The 26064-nt window shown below is 34.3% G+C and overlaps 1 protein-coding gene across 1 annotated transcript; it reads left to right on the top strand.

Moving 5' to 3' along the window:
• The first annotated feature begins 99 nt into the window (after positions 1-99).
• LOC148601729 (uncharacterized) lies at positions 100-25914 on the top strand. The gene is made up of 12 exons (XM_088554955.1): positions 100-668; positions 2860-3048; positions 8185-8268; positions 8495-8569; positions 9274-9514; positions 10326-10426; positions 11862-11949; positions 13654-13761; positions 16165-16300; positions 17494-17553; positions 19526-21352; positions 23049-25914. Exons 1-12 carry the CDS (start codon positions 157-159, stop codon positions 23210-23212), a joined length of 3585 nt encoding a protein of 1194 aa, XP_088411081.1. The 5' UTR covers positions 100-156; the 3' UTR covers positions 23213-25914.
• Positions 25915-26064: the final 150 nt, after the last annotated feature.

Genomic DNA, 26064 nt, shown 5'->3' with positions numbered 1-26064 from the left:
AAAATGTAAAATTATTCTATAAAGAATGTAAAATTTATTTTATGAATTTTATTTGCCAATCATTTTCGACCTTAATCGCCTCCGCGCGGTTGGCGGATATACAAAATAATCTCAAAGCAAAAGTTCCCGGCGTGAGAATTTTTAAAATGGAAAGCTATGGATGATTTTAACACATTTTACCCTATTGTTTTAATTACATCGTCTGTGATATTGCTCTACTTCAGTTTTAAAACAGTGGTTTTAACTGTAATTTTAGCTATAGCAGTCTGGTTGATAATCAATGTCGTAAACGGCTCTCCCTACTTCGAAGGTTTTCAGAAGCAACTTTTTGCAACCCAAAGAAAGACACGAAACAAAAAAACTAAGCCATTCAAGTCGAAAAACAAAGAAAGCATTTTCATCAAACGTTCAGATGAAAGCCTTAGATCAGAGAACATGCCATCAACTGTGAAATTGACACCTGGTCCCAGCAGAAAGACACCAGTATTACAAAAGACATTCAGTACTCCACCAGGATGTCATAGGACTTCCTTCTTGAATTCTTCAATATGTAATAATTCTTTTAACCAGACTTTGACACTATCACCAAAAAATCAATCTTTGTCGAAGTCAGCAGCATTCTTACCCAGTTTTAAAAGAGCACTTGGTCTTACAGAATTTTCCTCTGGGTAAATATACTTTTAAGTTGTATACATCAATTTACTGATATACAAATAATTTATAATGCAGTGTGGGAAACCACCGCTCGCCAGCTCGCAGATACGAGTAGATGTGTTAATTGGTGAGTTCTCATTAGCTTACACTCATCAATATGGCGACCGTCATTTGACTGGCGAGTTCCAAGGAAAGTTAAACAGCCAACAGGTTATTTAATTAAACATCCCTTAACATCATACATTAACAATATGTTCCCTACATATTACGAAGTTTAGCTTGAATATGTCAAGTGAATTTTGCACAATTTTATTGACTTGTAAAGCATTGTTTACGATCTGCCATTTTAATTTTTGGTAAACAGGATGTGCCAAAACCTACATGACGGTCCCGATCTCGTATTAGTAGTCAAACGAAATTATCATGGTAATTTATGAAATGTTACCTTGCAAATTAGTTGTTTATTGTCAAAATGATAATGAACAAGAAGCAAATGATAAACATTTTCTTGTTTCATAATGATGAATATGTTGAAATAAAACTTTATTTCTAAAATATGAGTTCAGAAATGGAGTACTTTAAGTACTTGAAAAACTTCAATGGTAGGGAATATTTGAAAATGGAAAAGTTTTTGATAAATTTGGAAACAAATGAAAAGGTAGTTGAAGAAAGAAAAAGAAAGGCAGATGATAGTACAGACAAAAAACCCAAAAAAATTTAGCTAGTTGAATTTCTATTTGGCTAGCAAGATCAATATTCCACTAGCCAGTATGAGAAGTTGGAAAAAAAATGGTTTCCCACACTGAGTTAGTTAATGTACCAATAGTAATCTTTCTGTTGAAAATAAAGCAGAAGGAATTGAAATTTTGTAATGCAATGAAAATCATAAGCGAGGACATCGATTTTATTAAATGCAATGTTACAGTTTTTAGTGGAGTCCGAGTTGCTCATTTGCTTTTGTTACTTTGTATGTATGACTTTAGTTACTTCATGTTCTTTGTTGTACATGTCTGGTCTTTGTCCCTGGCTTACATTCTTTTGATTACCGCTATAACACTGGAACCCTTGATTATTCTTATGTCTATGTTACATTTATTATGTTCTTTAATTTGCAAGAACAATTTTATTATCATCTTTAAATATAATTAAAGTATATAAAGTTATATTATAATTCAATTATAATGCAATGAAATTACCAGGACAATGAAATACCTGAACTACATGTATGAAAAATTGCTGCTGGTCCGCTGATTGTCAGTTTTAGAACATTCATGGTGAAAGTAAGAGTTATCGTTCTGTATTAACATAATTCTGTCACCAATACCATGAAAGACAACAAATATGAAGGTTGCAGAGGAATATTGCCAAAGATTTGCGCATAAGAGGTTTTCAAAGAATGATATACAGCCCAAAATATGCCATATTAACCCTGTATTAATTTGTATTTATTTGGATAAAATATCCCTATTTCATAAAAAAAATGCTATAAATCTTACCAATTGAAAAGGAGGTGGTTTCTTTCAATCACTGTGCTGTACGTAAACATTGCATATCATTAATGTAAGAAGCATGACATTAATAACACTATATTATTTTCATTTAAAATGAATTCCAACTTGTAATCCAATAGAAATCATTGAAAGACTGTACATGTATATGTTTAGTAATTACTTCCTAATTTCTTCTAATAATATACATATATAACTTTGAGATAATTATTCAAGTGGTCTTTTTTCAGAATAATTTTTTTTAGTATTTTTCACTCCTATTGTTTTGTTTTACTTTTTATTTTAATTTACTTGCTCCTTCTTAATGTTCAAGCTGCAAATGGCTTAAAAACACCCATGTAATACTATACATGTAGTACTAAGTTCTGTTATGATTAAAAAAATTCAGTCATCTTTTAATGTAATGTCACAGTCGCATGCTTGACAAGAAATGATTTTAAGTGTATGCATAATTGACAAAAATCCTATTACTACAATGCATTAGGATACTAATAGTGACTGCATTCAGTGTAATTCATTCCTTGTTAACTAAGAGCATTTCTAAACATTGTAGGAGTATATTTAATTGTACATGTACATGTATGTTACACAATGTTATTTTAACATATTTCTTTTTACTTGTTATTAGCAATGGCACTTGGTACATTTTTGTATTTTATATTTTGTAACTTAAAATTAACTTGCTTAATCTTTAAAGGGAAAATAGCTTTCCTGTTTCACCACAGAAGACAGATTTTCCATCACAACCATCAGCAGGATTTATCCCAGCAGTAAGGTTGGCAAAAAGAGAAAGATCTCATCTTATTCATTCAAGATCACCAACACCAAGGAGCCCAAATGTTGTAAAAATTGCACCACCTGATCTCCACAGACTGTCAAGTCCAAGGTATACAAATGTGATGAACTTGATACATATTTATTGGAGGTTTTTTGTTTTTTTTTTGTAAAAGACGAAAGTTTGATTTTTGAGTAAAGGAAAAGGTTGTACAGGTTAAGAACCTTTATATTGCTGCGGTATTTTTACCTTGTAATTTCTCATTAATCTTACATTTTACTGTTATGCTTCACGCTTCAAATATCAAATATCTCACCAATGTTCCCAGACTCAGTCATCCCAAAATTCCGGATCATCTTCAAAATCATCTCCATCATCACAACAGTCATCGTCTTCCAAATCTCAACAGAAGAATGTCCAACCCCCAAAAAAGTTGGGGAATTTCCGCGTGGAGGACTTGGAGAAATCCAAGTCTAGGCGACAGATTGTGTCGCCTGTGGTGTCGGACTCGGATTCCGAATCTGACATGGAAACAACAGATCATGGACTTTGTCCAGGTGAAAACTGGCTGGGTCCCGACCTTGATCAGATTGACCAAACAGATCCTGTTGCCATGAAAAAATACAAGGAACAGCGCGCTCAGTCAATTCGAATTGACCTTAATGGTGGCACTCGTACTAGAAGGTCATCGAGTCGTGGTCGCGGATCCAAGTCAGAGAAAATATCCCCCATTCGTCACCCATAAAAATGGCCAAATTACTTCAATGGAATTGTCGAGGTTTAAAGGCTAATATTTTGGAATTAACTCTTCTTGTTCAGTCTATTTTACCAGTTGCATTATGTCTCCAGGAGACTCATTTAAAAGAAACGGATCAAATTTCCGTAAAAGGATATACAATGTATAGTACATTTGCTGAGGCAAATGAACGAGCTGCTGGTGGATCTACCATTTTTATTAGGGACAGAGTAATACATAGTTCAGTTCCTTTAACTACCGATCTACAAGCAGTGGCCGTTCGGTTATCCCTTGATAAAACCATAACCGTTTGTTCCATTTACATTCCCCCAAATTCAATTTTGTGCAGAAATAAATTAGTTGATGTGGTTAAGCAGTTGCCCAAACCATTTATTATTTTGGGTGACTTTAATGCTCATAATCCTTTATGGGGAAGTAATCATACGAATGATAAAGGTAAAAAAGTTGAGGAGCTCCTTCTGCAAGAAGATTTGTGCATATTTAATGACGGATCTTCAACGTTCCTTCATTCAGGCAATGGATCGTATTCTTCTATTGATTTAAGCATTTGTGATCCTCTCGTACTTTCAGAGTTTACATGGCGAGTTCATGATGACTTGTGCGGGAGTGATCATTTTCCAATTATTTTGGAGCATTTATCCTCCAAAACGGAGGAACGTCAACCTCGTTTTAAACTTGAGAAAGCAGATTGGGCTTCATTTGAAGCCCACTGTCTTGAAGAATTACGATTAGAAACGATGAAGGATGTTGAAGATCCCATTTTATTATTTAATGAAAGACTGACATCAATTGCTAATAAAACAATACCTAAAACCTCGACAAATCCAAAAAGGCCTAGTAAACCATGGTTTACTGATGAGTGCGACAAAGCGATCGAAGAACGCAACAAGGCTCATCGCCGGTTTGACAAAAATCCTACACCAGCAAATCTGTCAAACTTCCGAATATTTCGAGCAAAAGCTCGACGTACATGTAAACAAGCCAGACGAACCTCTTGGAAAAAATTTGTTTCTAGTATTAAATCTCACACTCCCCTCAATAAAGTATGGAATTTTATTAGAAAAGTAAAAGGAAAAAATTCGAATTCTTCAGTGAAACACCTTAAAGTTGGTAATACCACTCTAACCACCGAAAAAGATATCGCCAATAAGCTAGCTGAAACATTCGCTAAACATTCATCCTCAACTAACTACAAACCGGATTTTCAAAAAATTAAATCATCTGCAGAAAAGACAAAATTAAACTTCAAGTCAAATAATGCTGAATCCTACAACTCTCAATTTTCTATAGAGGAACTAAAATCGTCACTGGCTAAAGCCCACGATACAGCTAGTGGGCTAGATAATATTCACTATCAACTTTTGAAACATCTTCCTGATCCATCTCTACATACACTTCTTGCGTTAATGAACGAGATATGGACTTCTGGTAACGTTCCGTCCATCTGGAAAACGGCTTCAGTTGTCCCTATTCCAAAACCAGGAAAGGATCATACGGATCCTTCAAATTATCGCCCGATCGCATTGACAAGCTGCGTCTGCAAGACTATGGAACGAATGGTCAATGATCGCCTTGTGTGGTTCCTTGAGAAGCACAACTTACTCACTAATATTCAGTGTGGTTTTAGGCAAGGCAGAAGTACTCTTGACCATTTAGTCCGGTTTGAAACGCTCATCAGAAATGCATTTTCTAAAAATGAACGTGTTGTGTCGGTCTTTTTCGATTTAGAAAAAGCCTATGACACGACGTGGAAATATGGTATTTTAAAAGATATATTTGATATGGGGTTGAAAGGAAGACTTCCTCTGTTCTTGTCTAATTTTTTGTCAGATCGTCATTTTAATGTGAGGGTAAATTCTACTTTTTCTGAGGAGAAGGAACAGGAAATGGGAGTTCCTCAGGGAAGTATTCTTTCTGTCACTCTCTTCAGTATTAAAATTAATAGTTTAGCCCAAGTTTTGAAGGACAATATTGACGGTTCCTTGTATGTAGACGACTTTTTGATCTGCTACAGGGGACAAAATATGAGTAATATTGAAAGACAGTTACAACTTTGCCTCAAAAGAATTGAGAAATGGGCTTTGGAGAATGGGTTTAAGTTTTCTACATCTAAAACTGTTGGTATGCACTTTTGTCGAAAGCGAAAGCTGCATCCGGACCCAGATCTCTTTCTTTATGGTAATAAAATCAAAATAGTAGAAGAAACAAAATTCCTTGGATTACTTTTTGATAGTAAACTTTCTTTTCTTCCCCATATCAAATTACTTAAATCTAGGTGTCTTAAGGCACTAGATATTTTAAAAATGGTGTCCAGTACCGATTGGGGTGCTGATACCTCAATTTTATTAAATTTATATAGATCTTTGGTTAGGTCTAAACTTGATTATGGATCTATTGTTTATGGTTCCGCCAAAAAATCTTACCTTAAAATTTTAGACGCTGTTCACCACCAGGGGTTGCGACTTTGCCTTGGTGCCTTCAGAACCTCTCCTATTGAGAGCCTTTATGCCGAGGCAAATGAACCATCCCTTGGAGACAGACGTTTGAAATTAGGTCTTCAATATGTAAGTAAACTTATGGCCTACCCAGATAGCCCTGCCTACGACTGTGTCATTAATCCTATTTATGTCGACATTTATCGAAAACATGAAAGCAAAACCCCTCCTTTTGGAATTCGAATAAAACCACATTTGGAAGCAATTCATCTGGAGACCAATGCAGTGACACCTGTTGTTACTTCGAAATGCCCTCCATGGGAGCTTCCACACCCTTCTTTCATTTTTGATCTGCGTGAATTAAAAAAGTCCGATACCAATCCTTTATTTTTACAACAAAAATTTTCTGAAATTAAAGCAAATTATCCGGATTTTTCGACGGTGTATACAGATGGCTCAAAAGATGGCGATAGCGTTGCATGTGCTGCTGTCCATGGTGACAGAACTGTAACTGAACGGTTGCCATCGAGCGCTTCCATATTCACAGCTGAAGCTCGAGCCATATTGTTAGCACTTAAATTGATTACTCAATCTAATCTGTCACAGTTTATTATTTGTTCTGACTCTTTGAGCTGTCTTTTGGCAATTAAGAATCACAAACTGAAAAACACTCTTATTTTACAAATTTTGTATTTTATTCATCGACTTCGGGAATTTGATAAAGAGATTGTTTTTCTCTGGGTACCCAGTCATGTTGGTATTCAGGGGAATTCAGTTGTAGACAGGGTTGCCAAAAAGGCATTAAATGAAATAATAAAGGACGTTAGTTTGCCATACACCGATTTTAAACCTTTAATAAGGAAATATATTTTAAAGATGTGGCAGGACCGATGGGACGGTCTTGAACACAACAAACTCAATTCCATAAAACCCGATCTAGGCGTTCATCAATCCGGGTCGGGCAATCGCAAAGAGCAAGTGGTCATGACTAGATGCCGCATTGGACATTCTAGATTTACACATGGCCATTTGCTTGTTGGTGATCCTCCACCTGAGTGTATCCCATGTGATTGCCCTTTCTCTATCAAACATGTTCTTCTAGATTGTGTTGATTTTGCCAACACCAGGCAAAATTATTTTGACTGCGCCAATATGTTTGATTTGTTCAAGACCGTTTCATCTAAAAACATCATCGATTTCTTGCGGGACATCGGTTTATTTAATAAAATCTAAATTTGATACCTTCCTTAGTTTTTCAATATTTTAAATGTTTTATCGAAGTTATGTTTCTATAAGTATTTTATGTCTTAGGTTCACCTTTTATGTACCTTTTTATATGTAAATAGCTGCTTGTTTTAATTTCATTATTTTATGAAGAGACTTTGATCTTGCTTTTAATATTTCCATTTCATTCAATGTTCTTGCCGTGATATGGCCCTAGTCGCCGAAACGGCATTAAAAGATAACAATCAATCAATCAATCAATCAAATATCAAGCATCGATGAATGGCTGATTATTTATCATATTTATTTTGTTGAATAACTTGAATAGACAACTTTACTAAAGAAAACTATTCTGACCCGAATTTCCATCCTTCAGCTATGGTCATCCACTTTACCCCAGTGTATATGGCCACAAAAATGTTGCAGTCTTATAATGGTATGACTGTCCATGTCATTCATTGATTTTAGTGCAGTAACTTGATATAAATTGATTGTTTCTCAACCAATTTCAAAAGATTTTAATTTTTTAAGTCTTTGATATTTACTTATTTTTTATCATACTTCATATGTAGTTGTATTAGCATCACTCTACCACAATTCTGTATCCATTTCGTGCATATGCCCCCATAATGTCATATTCCATTGACTTTGAGATTATCACTTAGTCTCAGCATCAATCTGAGGAATCTGTGAAATGAATCAGTATTATACAGTGTCCATAATCTATAAAATTAGTGACAGTGTCACCATCAATCAAATTTTGATTAACAGCATCCATGTGAGATCGGCAAGACATTTCTCTGTGAAAACAGTATTTCACATTTGTTATAGATTGTTTCATATACAGACTGGCACTTCAGAAACTAGAAGACCTCCAGATACTCAGGCTGTGATATCTGCACTTAAGGAAAAAAGGTAACATGTCATAAAAACACATTTTCTAGAACTTTCACTGTTTGTGGTTTAAACAATTAGAAAAGTACAGATAGAGATTATCATTATATCCTTTTGATAAAGTTGTCATTGTGCAATGCTAATTCTAAAAACTTTGTAAAATTGATCTTGAATACAAACGTTCCAATGATTTGTAAGAGTTGTGTCCCTTACCCTATGTTTACCTCCTTAAATATATTTTTTACAGTTTAAAGAGAACATATGCTGGTTATGACCTTGATACATCCTACACAGATTATTCTGTTCAGCAGGCCAAACGAAGGTTTGTATCAACAGACGATTCTACAGTTCATTCTTGTTGCAATCTTCCAAAGTTTTATCATTAAAGCATAAGCGTCAAATTCCACTTTGATAATCTAATCAAATACAGTGAAACCTCACTAGATTGAACTCCAAAGGACCATTCAAATGTGTTAATAGGTGTTCCAGAACCAGTAGTTTGGATATCCCCTGAAATTGTTTGTTCCAAGTTTGCATTGTAAGAAATTCCTCACTTCCTATGACATTTTTTTTTATATTTGTTTTTATAAAAACTCCTTTGACGACTTTGAAACATTCTTCTACCTTCAACCTCAATAAGTAGCACATGACATTAAAACACCTTTTCAGTTCTTTACCTGAAATGGCACTGTGATTAATGATAGGGCTTTAGATTTGCACACCTTTTATTACTGAAGTTGACAAAATGGCTGACCAATCAGAATTAGCCAAGGTTATTCTGTTAAGATTTATCACCAAGGGGACTATCACTTTAGTTCCTGTGGTCGAGAATTCAATGTTTGAAAAGTCGAATGTTTTTTATTTACATTGATTATTTAGAAGAAATCATTTTAATCTGAATTTGTTAGAGAAGTTCTGGATGTTCAAGTCATTCAAGTTTGAGCCAGTGAAAAGTAACTGTATACATGTACTAGTATTTATTAAAAAAATATACAGAGGTATCTCAACAGTGTAAACTCTTTTCAGGCGACAAGACAGTCAGCAATCAAACTCATCCTCTTCTTCGTTACCTCCCCTTCCTGACAGTCTCCCAGACTTAGCATCGTCAGGATATACCATTCCTCGATTGGAAACACCAACACTGAAGAGATCTGCTCTGGTCGATGACTGGGATGATTCATGCAGTGCTAAAAAACTTCGAAAGGATGGCCGTATAAATCCCATACTTAGTTCTTTAAGTTCTAGTCAAAGATTTGCTGAAAGAGATGTAAGTAAAGGAGTTAGACCTAGGGTAAAGGAAACAACTTTTGAAATCAGTGATATGTTTGTATCATATTCAATTTCACCCAAGTCTATCAAGCATTCATTTGAAAGAGAATGAAATCAATCCAAGTTACTTTGATGCTTACATGAGATAGATGTAAAATGCTGAATACAAACGTTCAAATGATTTTTAAGATTTGTGTCCCTTACCCTAGTACTACCTCCTTAACTTCTTGGGTGTTTTTTTTTGTTTTTTTTCATCATTGTTCTCTAGAATTATTTAGTTCATTGCTGTACACACTGCCTCAGTGGACTCAGGGTAGCATGTTCACTTTGAGTGTCGGAGGTCATGTGTTCCATCCGGGACAAGTCACATCAAAGACTTTAAAATTGGTAATCATTGTTTCTGGGCCATGCACGTCGTATTTTAGGAGATAGAGTGTTGACTGGTTTGTTTGAATGATGTTCGAATAGTCAGAATGATGTATCCGAGTGGGTTGGCATGCCTACCTGCATGAGCTAGCACAATAAAGATATAGCTCAGTGTGTCGGACTTGTACAAAACAGGGTCTGTTTGATTGGCAAATTGTTCTCATCCTGAAATTCACAAAATATATGGCACAGGGTGTTAAACCATAAATAAATCAATCATTGGTGTACATAGAATACATAAAGTTACATCAAATTTAGTTAATTTTCTGATATTTCCTAAGATTCCATTAATTTTTATAATGGAGAATTTAATATCGTAAAATCTATACCAAAACATTTGCTATGAATGATTTTCTGTAATTTTATTTGGATATAATTGATAGAAACAGGCCAAGAGAAAAGTATCAGTAAATGAAAACAAAGAGAATACAGACAGACAGACTAAACAAGCCAAGAAAGATGTTGACAGATCACCATTGAACAGGTATATTCCTGCAAAGAGGGAGGTACATGTGTAGATATTGATCATGCTGTCCCTTATATCTGTCCATCCCCAGTTCTCCTCTGCAACAGGTCTGAAACCACTAAAGGAAATTAGATGAAACTTTTTCAGATATAATGTCATATGATGTCACTGGCCCAGAATTGAAATTGAGTTTGTTTCCCATTACCCTACCCATAAAAATTGGTCCTTCCCAAATAATTTTCTTGCCATTCTCTGACAAGTTTTTTTTATTTATTTTCAAAGCAGCATTTTCACTTCTTTGATTATGGTTTTCATAGAATCCTATGAGTTCTAGGGAACAAAATATTTATTCTACCTAGTACCTACCTAACCAAAGCCAGGAGCTAGGGTCGAGTAAGGGGAAACAAACATTATTTTAAGTGTGGCCTTGTGCAACTCCTGTTTTGATTTTCCACCTGAATGACTTTTTGTGTTTCCTATATGGTATCTTTGGAAGGGAGTGGGGACATAATCCACTGAGCTCTGTTCACAGTTCTTTTTTTATTTTGCTTCAATCACTAGATACCAGGTGTACACTAATATAAAGCTCTGTCTAAATAGTTAAATGGCATATGAATTTGTAGTCCATGACTCCATGTTCATGCCTTGGATTTAGGTATTGATTGTTCAGCTCTCAATCAGGGATGATTTTTTTTTGCTTTTTAGCTGAATTCCTCTATTTCAAATCCTGATTTTACCATTAAGATTCTTTTTTATTGTATACTTAATTCCAATTTTGCTAACTTCCATTTTGTTTGTAGACCTTGTAAAATCATCCCTGCTTAATGTACCCTCTTTTTGACAGATGGTTACAGTATATAACTAAAAAATGTTTACTATGAACATGCAATAATGGTAAAGCTATAAACATGCAATAATAGTAAAGATGCATATGTCATTCACTCTTCTCAAACATGAAATTGACTAATTGTGCTTTTAAAAAGAGTAATCAAGGGACTAACCAAGGTTATAGTGGTAATCAAAAGAATGCAATCCAGGGACAATGATCAGACATGGAAAACAGACATACACAACAAAGAACATAAGTAACTAAATCATACATACAAAGTAACAAAAGCAAATGAGCAACTCGGACTCCACTAAAAACTGGGAGCATGGACCAGGTGCACTGGTAGGGTAAACGTCCTCTGCTTTTCTAGAAACACTGCTGAGTTGCTCATAAAAAGTCAAGTCCAGGGTAGACAAATGAGGAAAGGAAAACTATGACCTGTTGAATAAATCAGTTTTCATGGTGCAGATGGATACACCATAACGATCCACAAGTTCATGATGACGACCGTAAAACTTCTGTAGTGATGACTTCATGAACAAAAAGGTTCATGTAGATTTATGATCATATTGTATAGCTGATGAATTATGTAGAAAATCATATATGGCAATCAAATTATTACAGATCAGATACAGTTATTCTACCTACAGAGACAGTAAATTCTCCAGAAAAAGAGAAATCTATCAATAACACATCAACTGGCACTCCTCTGGTAAGGAATTGTACTCATTGTTTAGGCCCCAAAAACTGATATGTATGTTTCCTGCTACTGCACCAAGCTTAGTATCTTGCACCTACCCTAAAACATTTTATGGCCATTTTGGCTCAAGCACCGTTAAGTTAAGATTGCTTCCCCATTAACGTAATGTAACACGTTTTTGAAATATAAAATTAATTTCCTACCTACCTACCCTATTTCTTTCTTGCTGGTAACAGTAAAAAAACTATTATTTTTATTTGGCCTTATTTATAAGATCAATCCATTACACTACATGGTTATGAACGTTAAAATAAATAAGTGCAACATAACTAGGGTTCCAAAATAGCATCATAGGCCTGGGTAAGGGACATAACTCTTACAAATCATTGAAACATTTGTATCAGCATTTTACATCAATCTTATGTAAGCATCAAAGTAACTTCGACTGATTTCACTTTGTTTCAAATGAAAGCTTGATAGGCTTTGGTGAAATTGAATATGATATGAACATATCACTGATTTCAAGAGTTATGTCTCTTACCCTACCTCCTTAAAACAGCTGAATAAATAATGCAAGGTAACAAAAGCAAATGAGCAACTCGTACTCCACTAATAACTGGGAGCATGGACCAGGTGCACTGGTAGGGTAAACGTCCTCTGCTTTTCTAGAAACACCGCCGAGTTGCTCATAAAAAGTCAAGTCCAAGGTAGACAAATGAGGAAAGGAAAACTATGACCCATTCAAATGAAAGCTTGATAGGCTTTGGTGAAATTGAATATGATACGAACATATCACTGATTTCAAGAGTTATGTCTCTTACCCTACCTCCTTAAAACAGCTGAATAAATAATGCAAGGTAAGAGATCCAGACAACTCCGAGGCAGAAAAGTTTTCTGGAATGTTTTCTAAAACCAAATACTTTGATTCAAATTCCTGAAAAAAAATATGTTTCCAGTACAGAGTTTGTTCCTAAATTTCAGGAACAGCTGGTATTTTGTGCTGATCTGGGTTGGCTTTATTAATAAAATGGCTGTTTCCAGGAGCATAAAACAAAATCGTTCACTACCAGGAATAAATCCAATTATCATGTATTTTTTTTTAAATCATACTTTCTGTATATCTGATAAAAAAAAATTGTTTTCTGTATATTATCTGCCCTATGGCAATAACATTTTAGGAGGGCAGATATCATGTTATCAGCCATCTGGTAAGCTTCACTGATATCACTTCAGCCTAACAGTTTAAAACTTAGTGAGAAGCTGTTCTGTTTTTCAGAGATCTCACGGTCGACTAAATGTAATGTTGTCATTTGAAATTGCAAATTTTGTTTTTACTATTACAAGATAGAAAATATCGGTCAGTGTTGAAGGATTAGTTGCTGATAAAAATTACCTGTTGTAATGAAGAGCGATGCTGTTATAAGCACCAGGGAAATCCATCCAATTCATCAGAAACATAAAGTATCCACTTTTTACACTAGCCTTTTTGATTTTTGAAAAAGAAAAATTGGTAAATGATGCAATTCTGGTTTAAAAATATGTGATAAACAGATTGATATATGGCTTTTTAGCTCACATGTACCAGGGTTGAAATAATCGGTGCTACAGTTTACCTGAAATATCCTGAGTATTCTTAAGTGCCCAAACTACTCTAACACCATATATATGTATTATTTTGTATGTAACAGATTGAGCCGTATCAACTTTATATTTCAGCCGGTAGATAAACCTAAATTAGACAAGAAGATTACCCTTAATCAGAGTTTCTCCGCCAGGAAAAGACAAAACTCTTTATACTCAACACTGAACAAAAGTTTTCAAAAGGTATATTTGTTAACTAGGATGAATAATAGGAATACACTTACAGCTTCGTTATAAAGAAAGGAGATGAAAATGGCAATTTTTGTCCTCTTATAAGGTTGTATGGTGAATATTTTTTTTGCTCACTTTGCCAAAGGCCATGTTAGCTTTTGCCATCACTTGGCGTCTATCGTCATTAACAATTTTGCAAAACTCTTTTCCTCTGAAACAACTTGACCAATTAGAACCAAACTTGGTATGAATTTTCCTTAGGGTATTCTGCATAGAACTGTTGTGGGGATTTTTGCTTTGTCAAAAAAAACATGGCCACCGTTACTAAAAATAGAACATAGGGGTCAGACAGAAGTTTTTCACATATATTTCCATAACTGTTAGGTTAAGTCAAATTCTAACTGGGTAAAAGTGGTCAGCATTATGAGATCTATCTAATGTCAAATTTTCATGTAGATTTGTGAAGCCTTGTCGGAGTTGATGCCTTTTTTTGATGTGTTTTTTTTATCATTTTTAATGTTATTAATTTCAAAACTCTTCTTCTCTGACATAACTCGACCAATTAGAACCAAATTTAGTATGAGTATTCTTTAGGGTATTCTGCATAGAACTGAAGTTGGGATTTTTGATCTGTTGAAAAACATGACCACTGCTACTAGAAATAGAACATAGGGGTCAGACAGAAGTTTTTCTCATATAGCTCTGAAACCATTGGGTTTAGCCAAATTCTTTCAGTTTCCAAAATGATCCTTATTATATGGCTTACAAAAGTCTGCATGGGATCAAAGTTGTCAGAAGACTTCTTGTTAGAGTTATTGCCCTTGAAAGGTAAAAAATGATGTTTTTTTTTTTTCTTTCGAAAACTGTGATAGATACAAAGAACTTTTCAATTGTTGAAATAATTCTGATGATAATGCCTACTTTGTGTCACAATTGTCATAAAACTCCTTGTTAGAGTAATTGCCCTTGAAATTCAAAAAATGATGTTTTTAACAGTTTTCAGCCAATATCTTGAAAACTATAAAAGATAAATAGAAACTTTCAATTAATGAAGTGGTCTTTATGATAAGTCTTACCAAAGTCTTCTTTGAGTCAAAATTGTTGGACAACTCTTATTAGAGTTTTTGGCCTTGAAAGGCAAAAATATAATCAGGTGAGCGATTTAGGCTCCTGGGAGCCTTTTGTTGTTGTAACCATTGTTGCAGCTTTACCTAACAAATGCCACCATTAAGCAACCATACAAGACTCAAGGACTCGGTGTATATTATAATAAAAAAAGAGAATTTTTATCCACAATATACACATCTTGCAAATGCTTCATTCCTATACAAAGCTTATTAATGTAAAGAATTATGTTTTTAAGTAGCAGTTTATAAAATTAAGACAGGAGATGATACATGCATGTAAAAGAAAAAAAACCAAATTCACTTTTTATTTCTTGTTCAGAAACATTTACAGACAACATAACCAGTCTTAAGTTTTTTTCATTTGGTTGTTGCACTTTTGAGATAAAAATTATATAAACTATATACTGTGAAAGTACTTCTATTTCATGGGTACCAGTTTTAGTGGTTTAGGTTGATATGATCAGTTCATAGATTCTTGATTTCGTGGATTTGAGAACTATATCATACAAATGAATGGGAAATTTAATTTTCATTGGGAACGAAATTCCGTGGTTTTCCAAACCCACGGAAACCATGGAAATTGGTACCCCACGAACAATAATACTTTCACAGTGTGAAGTTGGCACTTCACAGGAGTTATTATTTTTGATTTGGTTGATTTTAGTGAGAGATGAATGTGTTGTTTTCTCAAAAATACCAATCTAAATACAAAAAGGACTATCATTACATTAAAATATAGCATATGTTGAAAGGAAAAACATCATTTGTTTAGTGGGTTTTTTCAACACCTTGAATCACCTGTACTATGGGTAGTGTCTGAATTTTATATGGACTGGTACTTAAATGTCAGTCTCTGTAAGAAACAGGCAGTTGGTGAAACATGATATAAAAAAAACCCCACTTTTTTTAAAGTGTAATTTGACTATTTGTACCATCTGAAATCAAAGAAAAAAGGCAATATTGTCCATACCACTTGGGTAAACTGAGTTACAATTTCATTGAAATGCACTGAAAATGCTTATTTCAAGGGCAGATAACTCTTGTCAAAAACCTTGTTTTTCTAACATTTTATTGAAAAATTTCTCAGCAAATCCAGTAATGCAGAAATCAAATGATGGTCTTTTCAAATAGAGAAAGCATCCTTTAGTGAAACTACCAGTATATTGTCAGATTGGTGGGGTTTTGACATGCATGTTTCTGCATGATTCTTACAAAAACTTAAACTGTATGTGTTACCCAACTTTTCGAGCCGTAAATATAATGTATTTTTTTTTATAATGTTTAATAGGTGCCTCATGCTAATGTGATAGCTAGTATGGAGGACTATGAAAGTGACCAGGGGGCTGAGAAGAAGAGGGTACAAGATATGTTGGAGGAGATTTATAAAGCTGAGACTGAAAAAGAGAAAGAAAAGCAAAAGAAAGGTTAATAGTCCCGCTGATTTTTTAGATGCCGACCTTTATGATTTGTCTATAATTTTTACGAATAGAGGAAGAATATACAGTCTTTGCTGACAGTATCGAAAAGGGGTTGGCATCTGTTTTGATTTAAGGCTTATTTCTCAAATTTGTCTTTGGGATTCAGCTTTTTTACAGATCAATTAATACTACCAAAGTGGCAATATTTCCTGGCAATTTTCAAGTACGTTATTCTTAAAGAAGAAAATAAAAATATACCAGGATGTGTCTGCTTCCCAACCTGAGTTCATGGATCATGATCAAATCAAACATCCAAATGAAACTGAATTAAAAAGTTATGATGATTCAGACTTTCAAAGTCAAAATAAGTTACAATAATCAGAAGAAGCTATAGAAAATGACTTATACAATGAAGATGATATAAATTATGATGAAGAAAAAATACAAATCTCAATTGAGATAAGTTATGATTGTTTAAAAAGGCACTTTTAAAGGCAGAATTTGTTTTCTGAGTGAGTTGTTTGGAGAACATTTAAACAGATTTTGAAGGTGGAAGTGGCATTTTTTCTTAAATTAGGCATATTACTTTATTATACCCCCACTTTTAGCGATAGTGATAAGGGTATCCACTCTTCCTTCCATAACAAAGAGGGGTACCGTCTTTCATCCATACACCACTGATTGGAATTTAATGAAACTTTTAAAGAATCTAACACATTCCATTTGTGAACCTCTTATTTTAGATTTTGATCCAAATCTTTTTGGGGGTAAAGAGATGCATGTTATCAAATGGGGGAGTGGGGTATCAAGTTATTGAGCATTGCTTGCAGTTTTTTCTAGTTAACGTTAATTTCACTGGAGAAAGTGAAATCTCCAACTTTTCTTTTGCTTCTATATGTATTTCCAAAATGCATGTTGCTAATATCTGCAGATGGTTAGAAGTGATAGAAATAAATTGCTATGAATTTCTAAAAGTTTATATTTTGATACCAGTTATATGGTAAAATTAACTGGATGTAAATTAGATACATATCATTTACGACAATAAAAATATTCATTGATGTGACCCCAGTCTCTTTGATGCTGGATGTAACTCACTCTGTTGAGGTCAGTTTGAAAATCTTTTCATATCATGATGTACATTTTCATATTTAACCAGTTTAATTTGACTAATATAAAATTTTATTCAATCTTTACAGAAGCTGAAGAAAAAGAAAAAGCTCAGAAAGCAGCTGCTGTCACAAGTACTACTACAACAGGTTAATTTTATGGGAATATAGTTAATTTCATAAAAAAAAAAAAATACATGTAGAGAAACTTCAAATCTCATGATACAGGCCCTAATCCAGACACTTTGAAAAGGAGGGGTGCCAGCCGAGGTTTCTCGGAAAAAGAGAGGTGCTAGGACGTTATTTGCAATTTTTTGTCAATTTCACACTAATGACAAATTTTCCAATAAAAAAAGGGTGTCAACCCCCTGCAGCCCCTTCTGGATCCGCCACTGTGATATCCTAACTAAATATAGTAGAGATGTGAGTGAGTTCTCAAGTACTAGTTTGGAAGGCAAAGTATTCAGATACTTGTTTGCGTTATAAACATCTTGATACAGTTCCCATCAGTTAAGTTACCTTTGCAGTGTTCCTGACATAAAACTAATTCATGGCAATTAAGTAGCACTCCAGCTAAGGATCATGCAAAATGTGATTTTATGGGTAAAAAGCCTACATTTTTTTATTTTTGATATTTTGTTTGAAATGTCATAGTAAACAGAAATAAACATGTGGTTTTTCATATAACCTGTGCTCTTCGGAGATAAAAATTATCTAGAATGCACTGTAGATTTCAAAATTAAAGGAGATAACTCTGTAAATGGCACTCAAATACAATAGAATCTACTGTATTTCAATGTCGATTATCTCCTAAGAGCAGGCAGATTTGAATGAATAATTACACATTTCATAGTATAGAACCATAAAACAACTTAATTACAAAAATAAAAATATGTAGCCTTTTTAGGTTGTATCACATTTTTAAGATTTGTATGATTCTTACAAAGACAGCTACTTAACAACATAAATACAGTTAACGTAGGTGATTAAATACTTTACGATGGTGTTTGTACACTGATTAGCACTTCCATGAATGAACTCATGAAAGCCCTAAAGGAGAAGCACTGATAATGGCCATATTTTGCCCCCTATTTCCAGTGGCAATCAAAATTCATTGACCTTATTAGTAATTTATATTTCTTTTAATAATTTGTCTGTTTTCCATTAAAGATGTCAAGGAAACATTTGTTATATTCAAATTATGGTTATTAAACGTAATAAAAAAAATCGTATATCCCCACAAAAACACTTATTTTCATTAAGTGCTTTACCAATTATCCCAGTACTCAAAAACTCGCCAGCATCATGACAGAGTATTAAATTTTATACATTTTGCCATCCTTAAAGAATTGCTTTAAAAATGAATAAATCAAACTAAACTGAAAATATTTGTTGTCTTTGTAAGTTTTTAAGGAAATCAAAAATCTTCTCTTGTGAAACTACAGGATAGAATTCAATGAAGGTTGATATGATTAATCCTAAGGTATGAATGTTATGAATTTTTATCCGAGAAAAAAAACATGGCTGCTTTTACAAAAAAAAGAATGTGACTTATTAATCCAGGCGAGCAATTTAGGCTCTTTAGTAACTTTCGTCAAAGGGGAATTATGCTTTGCACTCTGTCCATCAGTCTGGCAAATCACTTTTCAACATTTTTAGGGGTCATCCTTGTAGATATACATTTGGTATTTGGTACATTGCTTTATCATATTGCAGATCAAATTAGAAGTTTTTTTTCACTCCATTGTATTTTTTTGTTTTTTTGTTTTTTGTTTTGCTGAGCTATTGCATTTGGGACTTAACACTCAAAGCAAGACCAAATTTACCACACATTTTTTTTTAATGCTTGCAGACATACATTTTATATTTGGTACATTTCTTTGCCATGACAGTTTACAGATCAAGTACAGATTTTGTTCCTGTCCATTGATTTTTTATGAGTTTTGGTCCTTGAGTTTTCCACACTTTTTTTGTTCACAAATTATGCATTCTGTTCCCTTCTACACACTTTTCTTTTTACAGGACTTGGTATTGCCATGCAATACTCTCAGAATGATTGTGTCACAACAAGATGTGTTTACAAAGAAATCTATTTAATGGTACCATTATTTTATTATTTCAGGTGTGACATTACAGACAACAGTAGCTCCATCATTAGCTGTATCTTCTGCTGCTGGATTCACCTTACCAACATCAAGCTCAACAACATCATCATTGGTAAATTCAGTTTCAACAACAGCAAGTGTTACCTCCAATCCTTTGTCATTTAATTTTGCAACTGTCAAAAGCTCAAGTCCTGCTTCCAAAGTACAAACTGGATTATTATCTAGTATTGTATCTTCTGCAGCAGCTCCAGGTAGTAACACATCTACTGTGAATTCCTCTGGGACCAGTATTTCCACTGGTTTTTCAGCTACAACACAACAAGTTCCTTCTGTGACTTCCTCTAGTGTTCTTGCTGTGGGAGGAAATCAGGTAGCTTCATCTTCTGTTGGAGGATTTTCTATAGGAAATCAGATAGGCTCATCATCTGTTGGAGGTTTTGGAAATCCTACCTTAGTAGCAAAAAATCAGATAGGCTCATCATCTGTTGGAGGTTTTGGAAATCCTACCTTAGTAGCAAAAAATCAGATAGGCTCATCATCTGTTGGAGGTTTTGGAAATCCTACCTTAGTAGCAAAAAATCAGATAGGCTCATCATCTGTTGGAGGTTTTGGAAATCCTACCTTAGTAGCAAAAACAACAACAGCAACAGCAGCTCCGTTTAATTTTGGAACAAATATTGCTTCAACAACCACAAGTTCATCAGCTTTGCCAAGTTACAGCATTGCAGTTGCATCAGCTACCATGAGTGCCAACAAGCCTTCATCTTCTCTTGGTACTTTGCCTCAGACAAACATTACTTTTGGATTGCCATCTCAGCCTGTTTCAAATGCAGCTCAGCTATCATCTGCCTTTTCATTTGGACAACAGACAAAGCCTGCAACAACAACAACTGCACCAACTGGGACTACGTTTTCATTTGGTGCTAATACGCAACCCAATTCAACCTCTGCACAACAGCCAACAAATTTTGCTTTTGGACAACAAACAACTAGTTCAACTTTAGCTTCAGGAACAAATACTTCTGCATCAACATTTGGTTTCAAATCATTTGGTGCAGTATCTCAACCAGCTCCATCTATATTCCGAAGCAGTGCGACTACCAGTGCCCCGTCTTTTGGTACATCATCAGGAACCCCTGCATTTGGAAGTGCTACCTCATTTGGTTCAGGTACTACTGCTACCACATCTGCAGCCCCATCTGGTGGGTTTAATTTTTCTGCTAGTTCCTCATCTTTTGGAAACCAGGGGGCTGTAGGATTTGGACAAACTCCAGCTCCAAATGCAAATCCTTTTAATTCTACTGGAAGCTTTGGATCAACGACCACCAAAGGTTCATCATTTGGTGCAGGAACAAATACAACGACAAACAATGCATTTGGATTTGGAGCAACAACAACAGCTGCTTCAGCTAATCCGTTTGGCCAATCATCTGCAGCAGGAGGAAGTAGTACTCCCTTTGGCCAGGCAGCTCCAAGTTTTGGAGCGTCTCAAACAACAACAAAGCCAAGCTTTGGGGGAACTGGACCATCATCATTTGGTCAACCTTCCTTTGGTACTGCAAAAACAACAGCAGCACCAACACCAAGTGGCTTTGGGGCAGCAAACTTCTCATTTGGCCAACCCTCAGCCAATACATTTGGAGCAGCTTCAACTCAACCTGGCGGAAGTACAGGGACATTTGCTTTTGGTGGAGCCACTGCAACAACCACACAAGCCAGTAGTACCACTTTTAATTTTGGAGCCTCATCAGCAGCACCGTCAACTCCAAACAACAAGACTGGTTTCAACTTCTCAGCAGCTGCCTCTACTCCTGCCAACAATACTGGTGGTGGATTTAATTTCAGTAAGTTAGGTTATAGATTTTTTCTCTTTATTTAATGCTAGTATTTTTTTGGTAATTTCTTACCATAAGAAAAGTCTTTATTTATGGCACAATGTAAATTTGGAAGTTTTGGTTGTACTTTATTTTTGGTGTATTTTGTGACCAATGAGACTGCCAAAATTAAACAGGGACAAATAGATAGCTCATGAAAAATTTACTCTCTCAATATTTCCATAAGAAAAACACCATGAAAACATAGGCCATGTGAGCTATTGCCATCACTTGGTGTCTGTCGTCGTCGTTAACAACTTTTCAAACGTTTTCTCCTCTGAAACTACTTAATAGATTTGCATGAAACTTTCCTTAGAGTATCCAGCACAAAATGACTGTTTGGATTTTTGTTAGGTTAAAAAACATGGCCGCCATTACTAAAAATATAACACTGGGGTCAGACAGCAGATGTTTGCATATATCTCCAAAACCACTGGGTTTAGCCAAATTTTGACATGGGGGTAATAGTATTCAGCATGATGAGAACTCTATCTGTGGTCAAATTTTGGTGAAAATCTGTTGACCCATGTTGGAGTTATTGCCCTTTTTGGACATTTTTTGCTGTTTTTGATGTTATTACTTTCAAAAGTCTTCTTCTCAGAAACTACTATACAGAATTCAATAAAAGTTTGTATTTTTGTTTTTTAGGGTATCCTTAAAAAAATAACCGTTTGGATTTTTGGTTCAAAAAACATTTCCGCCTGTACTAAAAATAGAACACTAGCTTTTTTGCATGTATCTCCAAAACCGTTAGGTTGGACCAATATCTTCCAATTGCTGAAATATCCTTATTATAAGGCCTACAAAAGCCTTTTAGGGATCAAAGTTGTCGGAGACTCCATGTAAAGGTTATTGCCCATTAGAGGTGAAAAATGACATTTCTTTTACAGCTTTCAGCCTATATCTGCGATAAATAGAATGAAACTTGCGATTGCTGAAATGATTCTTATTATAAGGCTTACAAAAGTCTCCAGGGATCAAAGTTGTCAGACGACTCCATATAAGAGTTATTGCCCTTGAAAGGCAAAAAAAAAAAAAGAAGTTTTTTGCAGTTTTCAGTCAATATCTTGAAAACTAGAATAGTCTGTATGAAACTTCTGATTGATGAAATAATCCTCATGATAAGTTCTACCAGTCTTCATGGAGTCAAAATTGTTGGACAACTTCTTGTTAGAGTTATTGCCCTTGAAAGGCAAAAATTTAACCAGGTGAGCGATTCAGGCTCCTGTGAGCCTTTTGTTTGTCATATAAAATCAGCTGTTGAAAAGGGTTTAGTTAAGACAGGTGACATTTCATAACATGTGGTAATAATAGGATAATTAATTGGAAAGAGTAAATAACCAAAATATGATAACAAGTGCCAAAGAACGCCTAGATGTAACAAATTAAATCTTAATGCGTTCTAGGCACGGTTGATCATATTTTGGTTATTCACAATAACCTATTGATTATCCAATTTATTATATAGATTTCCTCTATTATTCCTTGCAATTTTCTACATAAGTTTTAAATTTTGTGAACGGTGGATTGATATTTGTGTCATGACATTTTGTGACGTTTTGGCAGGAGAAAGTCTGAAATGTTGAATTTTTTTACACAAGGAACATTCGGTAAATCACTGCTACCTATATTGTAAAACTGGATAAATGTCAACCATTTTTTACAGGTGCCAATGCAAGTTTTGGTACTCCTACTGGTTTACCTGCTCCTCAGTTCGGAACACCAGCAGGTGGAGCCCCTAATATGTTTAATGCAGAAGTTACTGGTATACCAGCCAAACCTAGAAGTGCTGTGAGAGCCGGACGGAGAAGAGGGACTAAACCAAGATGATGTGACAATGAATTATATACTTAATTATGAATTTGATGAAAACTATGTTCAGCATGTGAAGTTCTAGAAATGTGATTGGTAGCTTTTTTTGATTTTTCAAATATGTTACAAAAACTTAAGTTTCACCTTACACAATGGGTAAAAAGAAAACTGAGGTAGACATATACTCATCATTTATAAATAAATCATTGACAGAATCATAGAGATCATGACAAAATATGATGGTTTGTTTAGAATCAGATTAATTCAAAATTCATAGACCAAAACAAAAATTAGTCTTGTTTCCTGCTACCATCAAGAAAAAATAGGATAGGTTTGTAGGGAAATTATCTTTCAAAAATGTCTTGCATTAAGTTAAAGGGGTATCAATCTATTTTCTAATCGTACTTGAGCCAAAATGGCAATAAAATGTTGAGGGTATGCATAAAAAATTGGGTAGGTAGGATAGCAGGAAACAGATATTATTATTTTTTTGGCCTACATCATTTTTTAAACCCCCTGCTTAAAGCATTAGCATTTATTTTTTAGTGTTTGTGTTATCAGTGAGCGGTGTCATAAATGTGATGTGTAAATGGATCCTGGACATTTTTCTGTTAATGTTTGTAGACATTTGTGTCTAGTTAGTATAAAAAATTATAGTAAATTCCTGTTTAGTTATTTGGAAGGAGTTGCAGTCTTTATCGATTTGAAGATGTAAATCCAGCTTTGATAGGTCATGGTTGTTTTCCTTTATAATTTGTAATCATAAGATAACATTCCAGTGAGTTATATATTAAATTTCAGGGGAAAGAGTTGGTCTTCCTATGATTGGATGATAATCATATATGTTAACTTTCCCACATTAGACTCCCACAAAAATCAATGAAAAATTTGGAAAAATGTAAGATTTGTTAAAATTACCACATTTTCTGTGAAAAATACTTAATAATTACATATTTACATACAAAAATTTGCTTTTTTGTCAAAACAAATCTCCCACGTGAGATAAAGTGTCAATTAAAGAGAATCTCCCATATTTACTGTTCCCCTTAAGTTACATGAAATGTTTTAGTTACCAGTAGTTAACTGGACAGTCAACAAGGAGATTTAAATTTTCTATCATTCCTCTCTGTCACTGTAATCTAAATCTGATAGAAAGTTTAAGTACTTCTCCATTTAAGAATCGGGCAAAATGTATATACATTGTACATGTAATGTGTGGCACATATAGGGGAAAAAAGTAGATCTTATTGCATTAACCAATTAATTATACCCGATAACCACCAGTAATAACCATCAAAGTGTTTGTAAAATTGCCTTTTTAAGATATTGATAGGTCAAATTTAGTTGAACTGCACTTAGGAAAAATGGCTGGAAAATTTTCCTGTACTCTTCCTTGTATAAGCAGTCCAAAAATAGCTACGTCACAGATGTTTCAGGATAAACTTAAATAGCTTTTTGGTTGTTTTCTAGATATACTGAACATATTTTAGGCAAAAATGACTAAATTGGGGAAAATTATGTGCTACCCATTGCCTGATTCTTACACAGAATGGTACTTAAATCTCTTTGTCAATTGTCCAGTATCTACCTTTGATAAAGAATTCATCAGGTGATTGTCATTTAATCAAGAGAAGACTAACTCTATTCCCTAAAGTTAACTTAAATCTTGCTGTAAAACATGTGTAAACATGGAACTATTAATGGCTGTGCTTTTTGAATTCTTCTAACTAGAATGAAATATTGTGAAATGCTGTATTTTTTACATCCGTAGATTTTGGTGATTTTCACAATTGGCCGATTAGTTTCCCGTACTTTGAGACTGTACCACAAACGTGTGTCAAATTTACCAATTCCACTCAAATGTTAAACAGGAATTTACTATGTTTATGCCATATGCGTTTTCAAAGGTATAAATTTAATGAATATGAGGTTCTTGTATTGTGAAAATAATCCTCCTTTATTTTCTTGTTGACAGCAGGTCAAGTGCATTCTGTTTGGGCTGTGATTGTGTCTATGCATGGACATTATTGTAAAATATTTCATATCAGAGAAGAATAAGCTATTCTTGTTATTCTAGCTATTGGTTAAAACATGGTCATGTAGTATTCATCAATGTGTGTTCAATTGTCATGAGGGCATTATCATGTTATAATGCATGGGTCATTATTACGCAATCATGCCCTCTTCAGATTCTTCAATGTAATGAACACAAAAGTTGCACATATGGAGAGCATCATCATGATAAGTTGACTGCCCTTGGGAAGTGATATTGCCTTCAAGGTTATTAACACCCTTTCCTGCAGCTCAGGGCATTAACAACATTTCAGGCAATATCACTGTCAGTTGATCATGATGATGCCCTGTATATAAGCAACTGTTGTATAATTGATCATATCGTACAGCTATTAGTATGGTAGTGTTAATAAATATAAAAATAGGTATATGTACACCATATTTTGTTTTCAAATTTGTATGGACTATTTGGCCTTGAAGTGCTTACTTTGTTATCAAGCCTTACTTTACATGTATATAGTCAGGTTTGTTAGGTTTTTTTTAAAGAAAAACTTACCACTGTCTCTACAAGTATGTTTTTTTCACAATGTTATTGGTGTGATTGCAATTCTGTCACATAAAACTATGAGTATACATGTATGTATCTTGTTTTTCTTGTTGTAAGTGCAATTTATATGTATTAAAACTCCGTCAGCCATTCTTAAAAAGTGTTTTAATGTGGCAAGCACATGAGCCTCAGTTGGATTAAATTTATGCTCCATGTCCCTGAAATGTGAAATTACTTAACATCATGCCCTGCAACTAAAAGTTTGGGTTCATATTTTTTACCCTTGTTTGTCAGTCATTCTAGCATATTT

This window comes from Perna viridis, chromosome 12 (genome assembly GCF_037379345.1).
Source record: "Perna viridis isolate PV_CMFRI_1.1 ecotype Kerala chromosome 12, ASM3737934v1, whole genome shotgun sequence".
NCBI lineage: Eukaryota > Metazoa > Mollusca > Bivalvia > Mytilida > Mytilidae > Perna > Perna viridis.
Note: the sequence above shows the minus strand (reverse complement) of the source record. Positions and strands in the feature narration are given on the sequence as shown.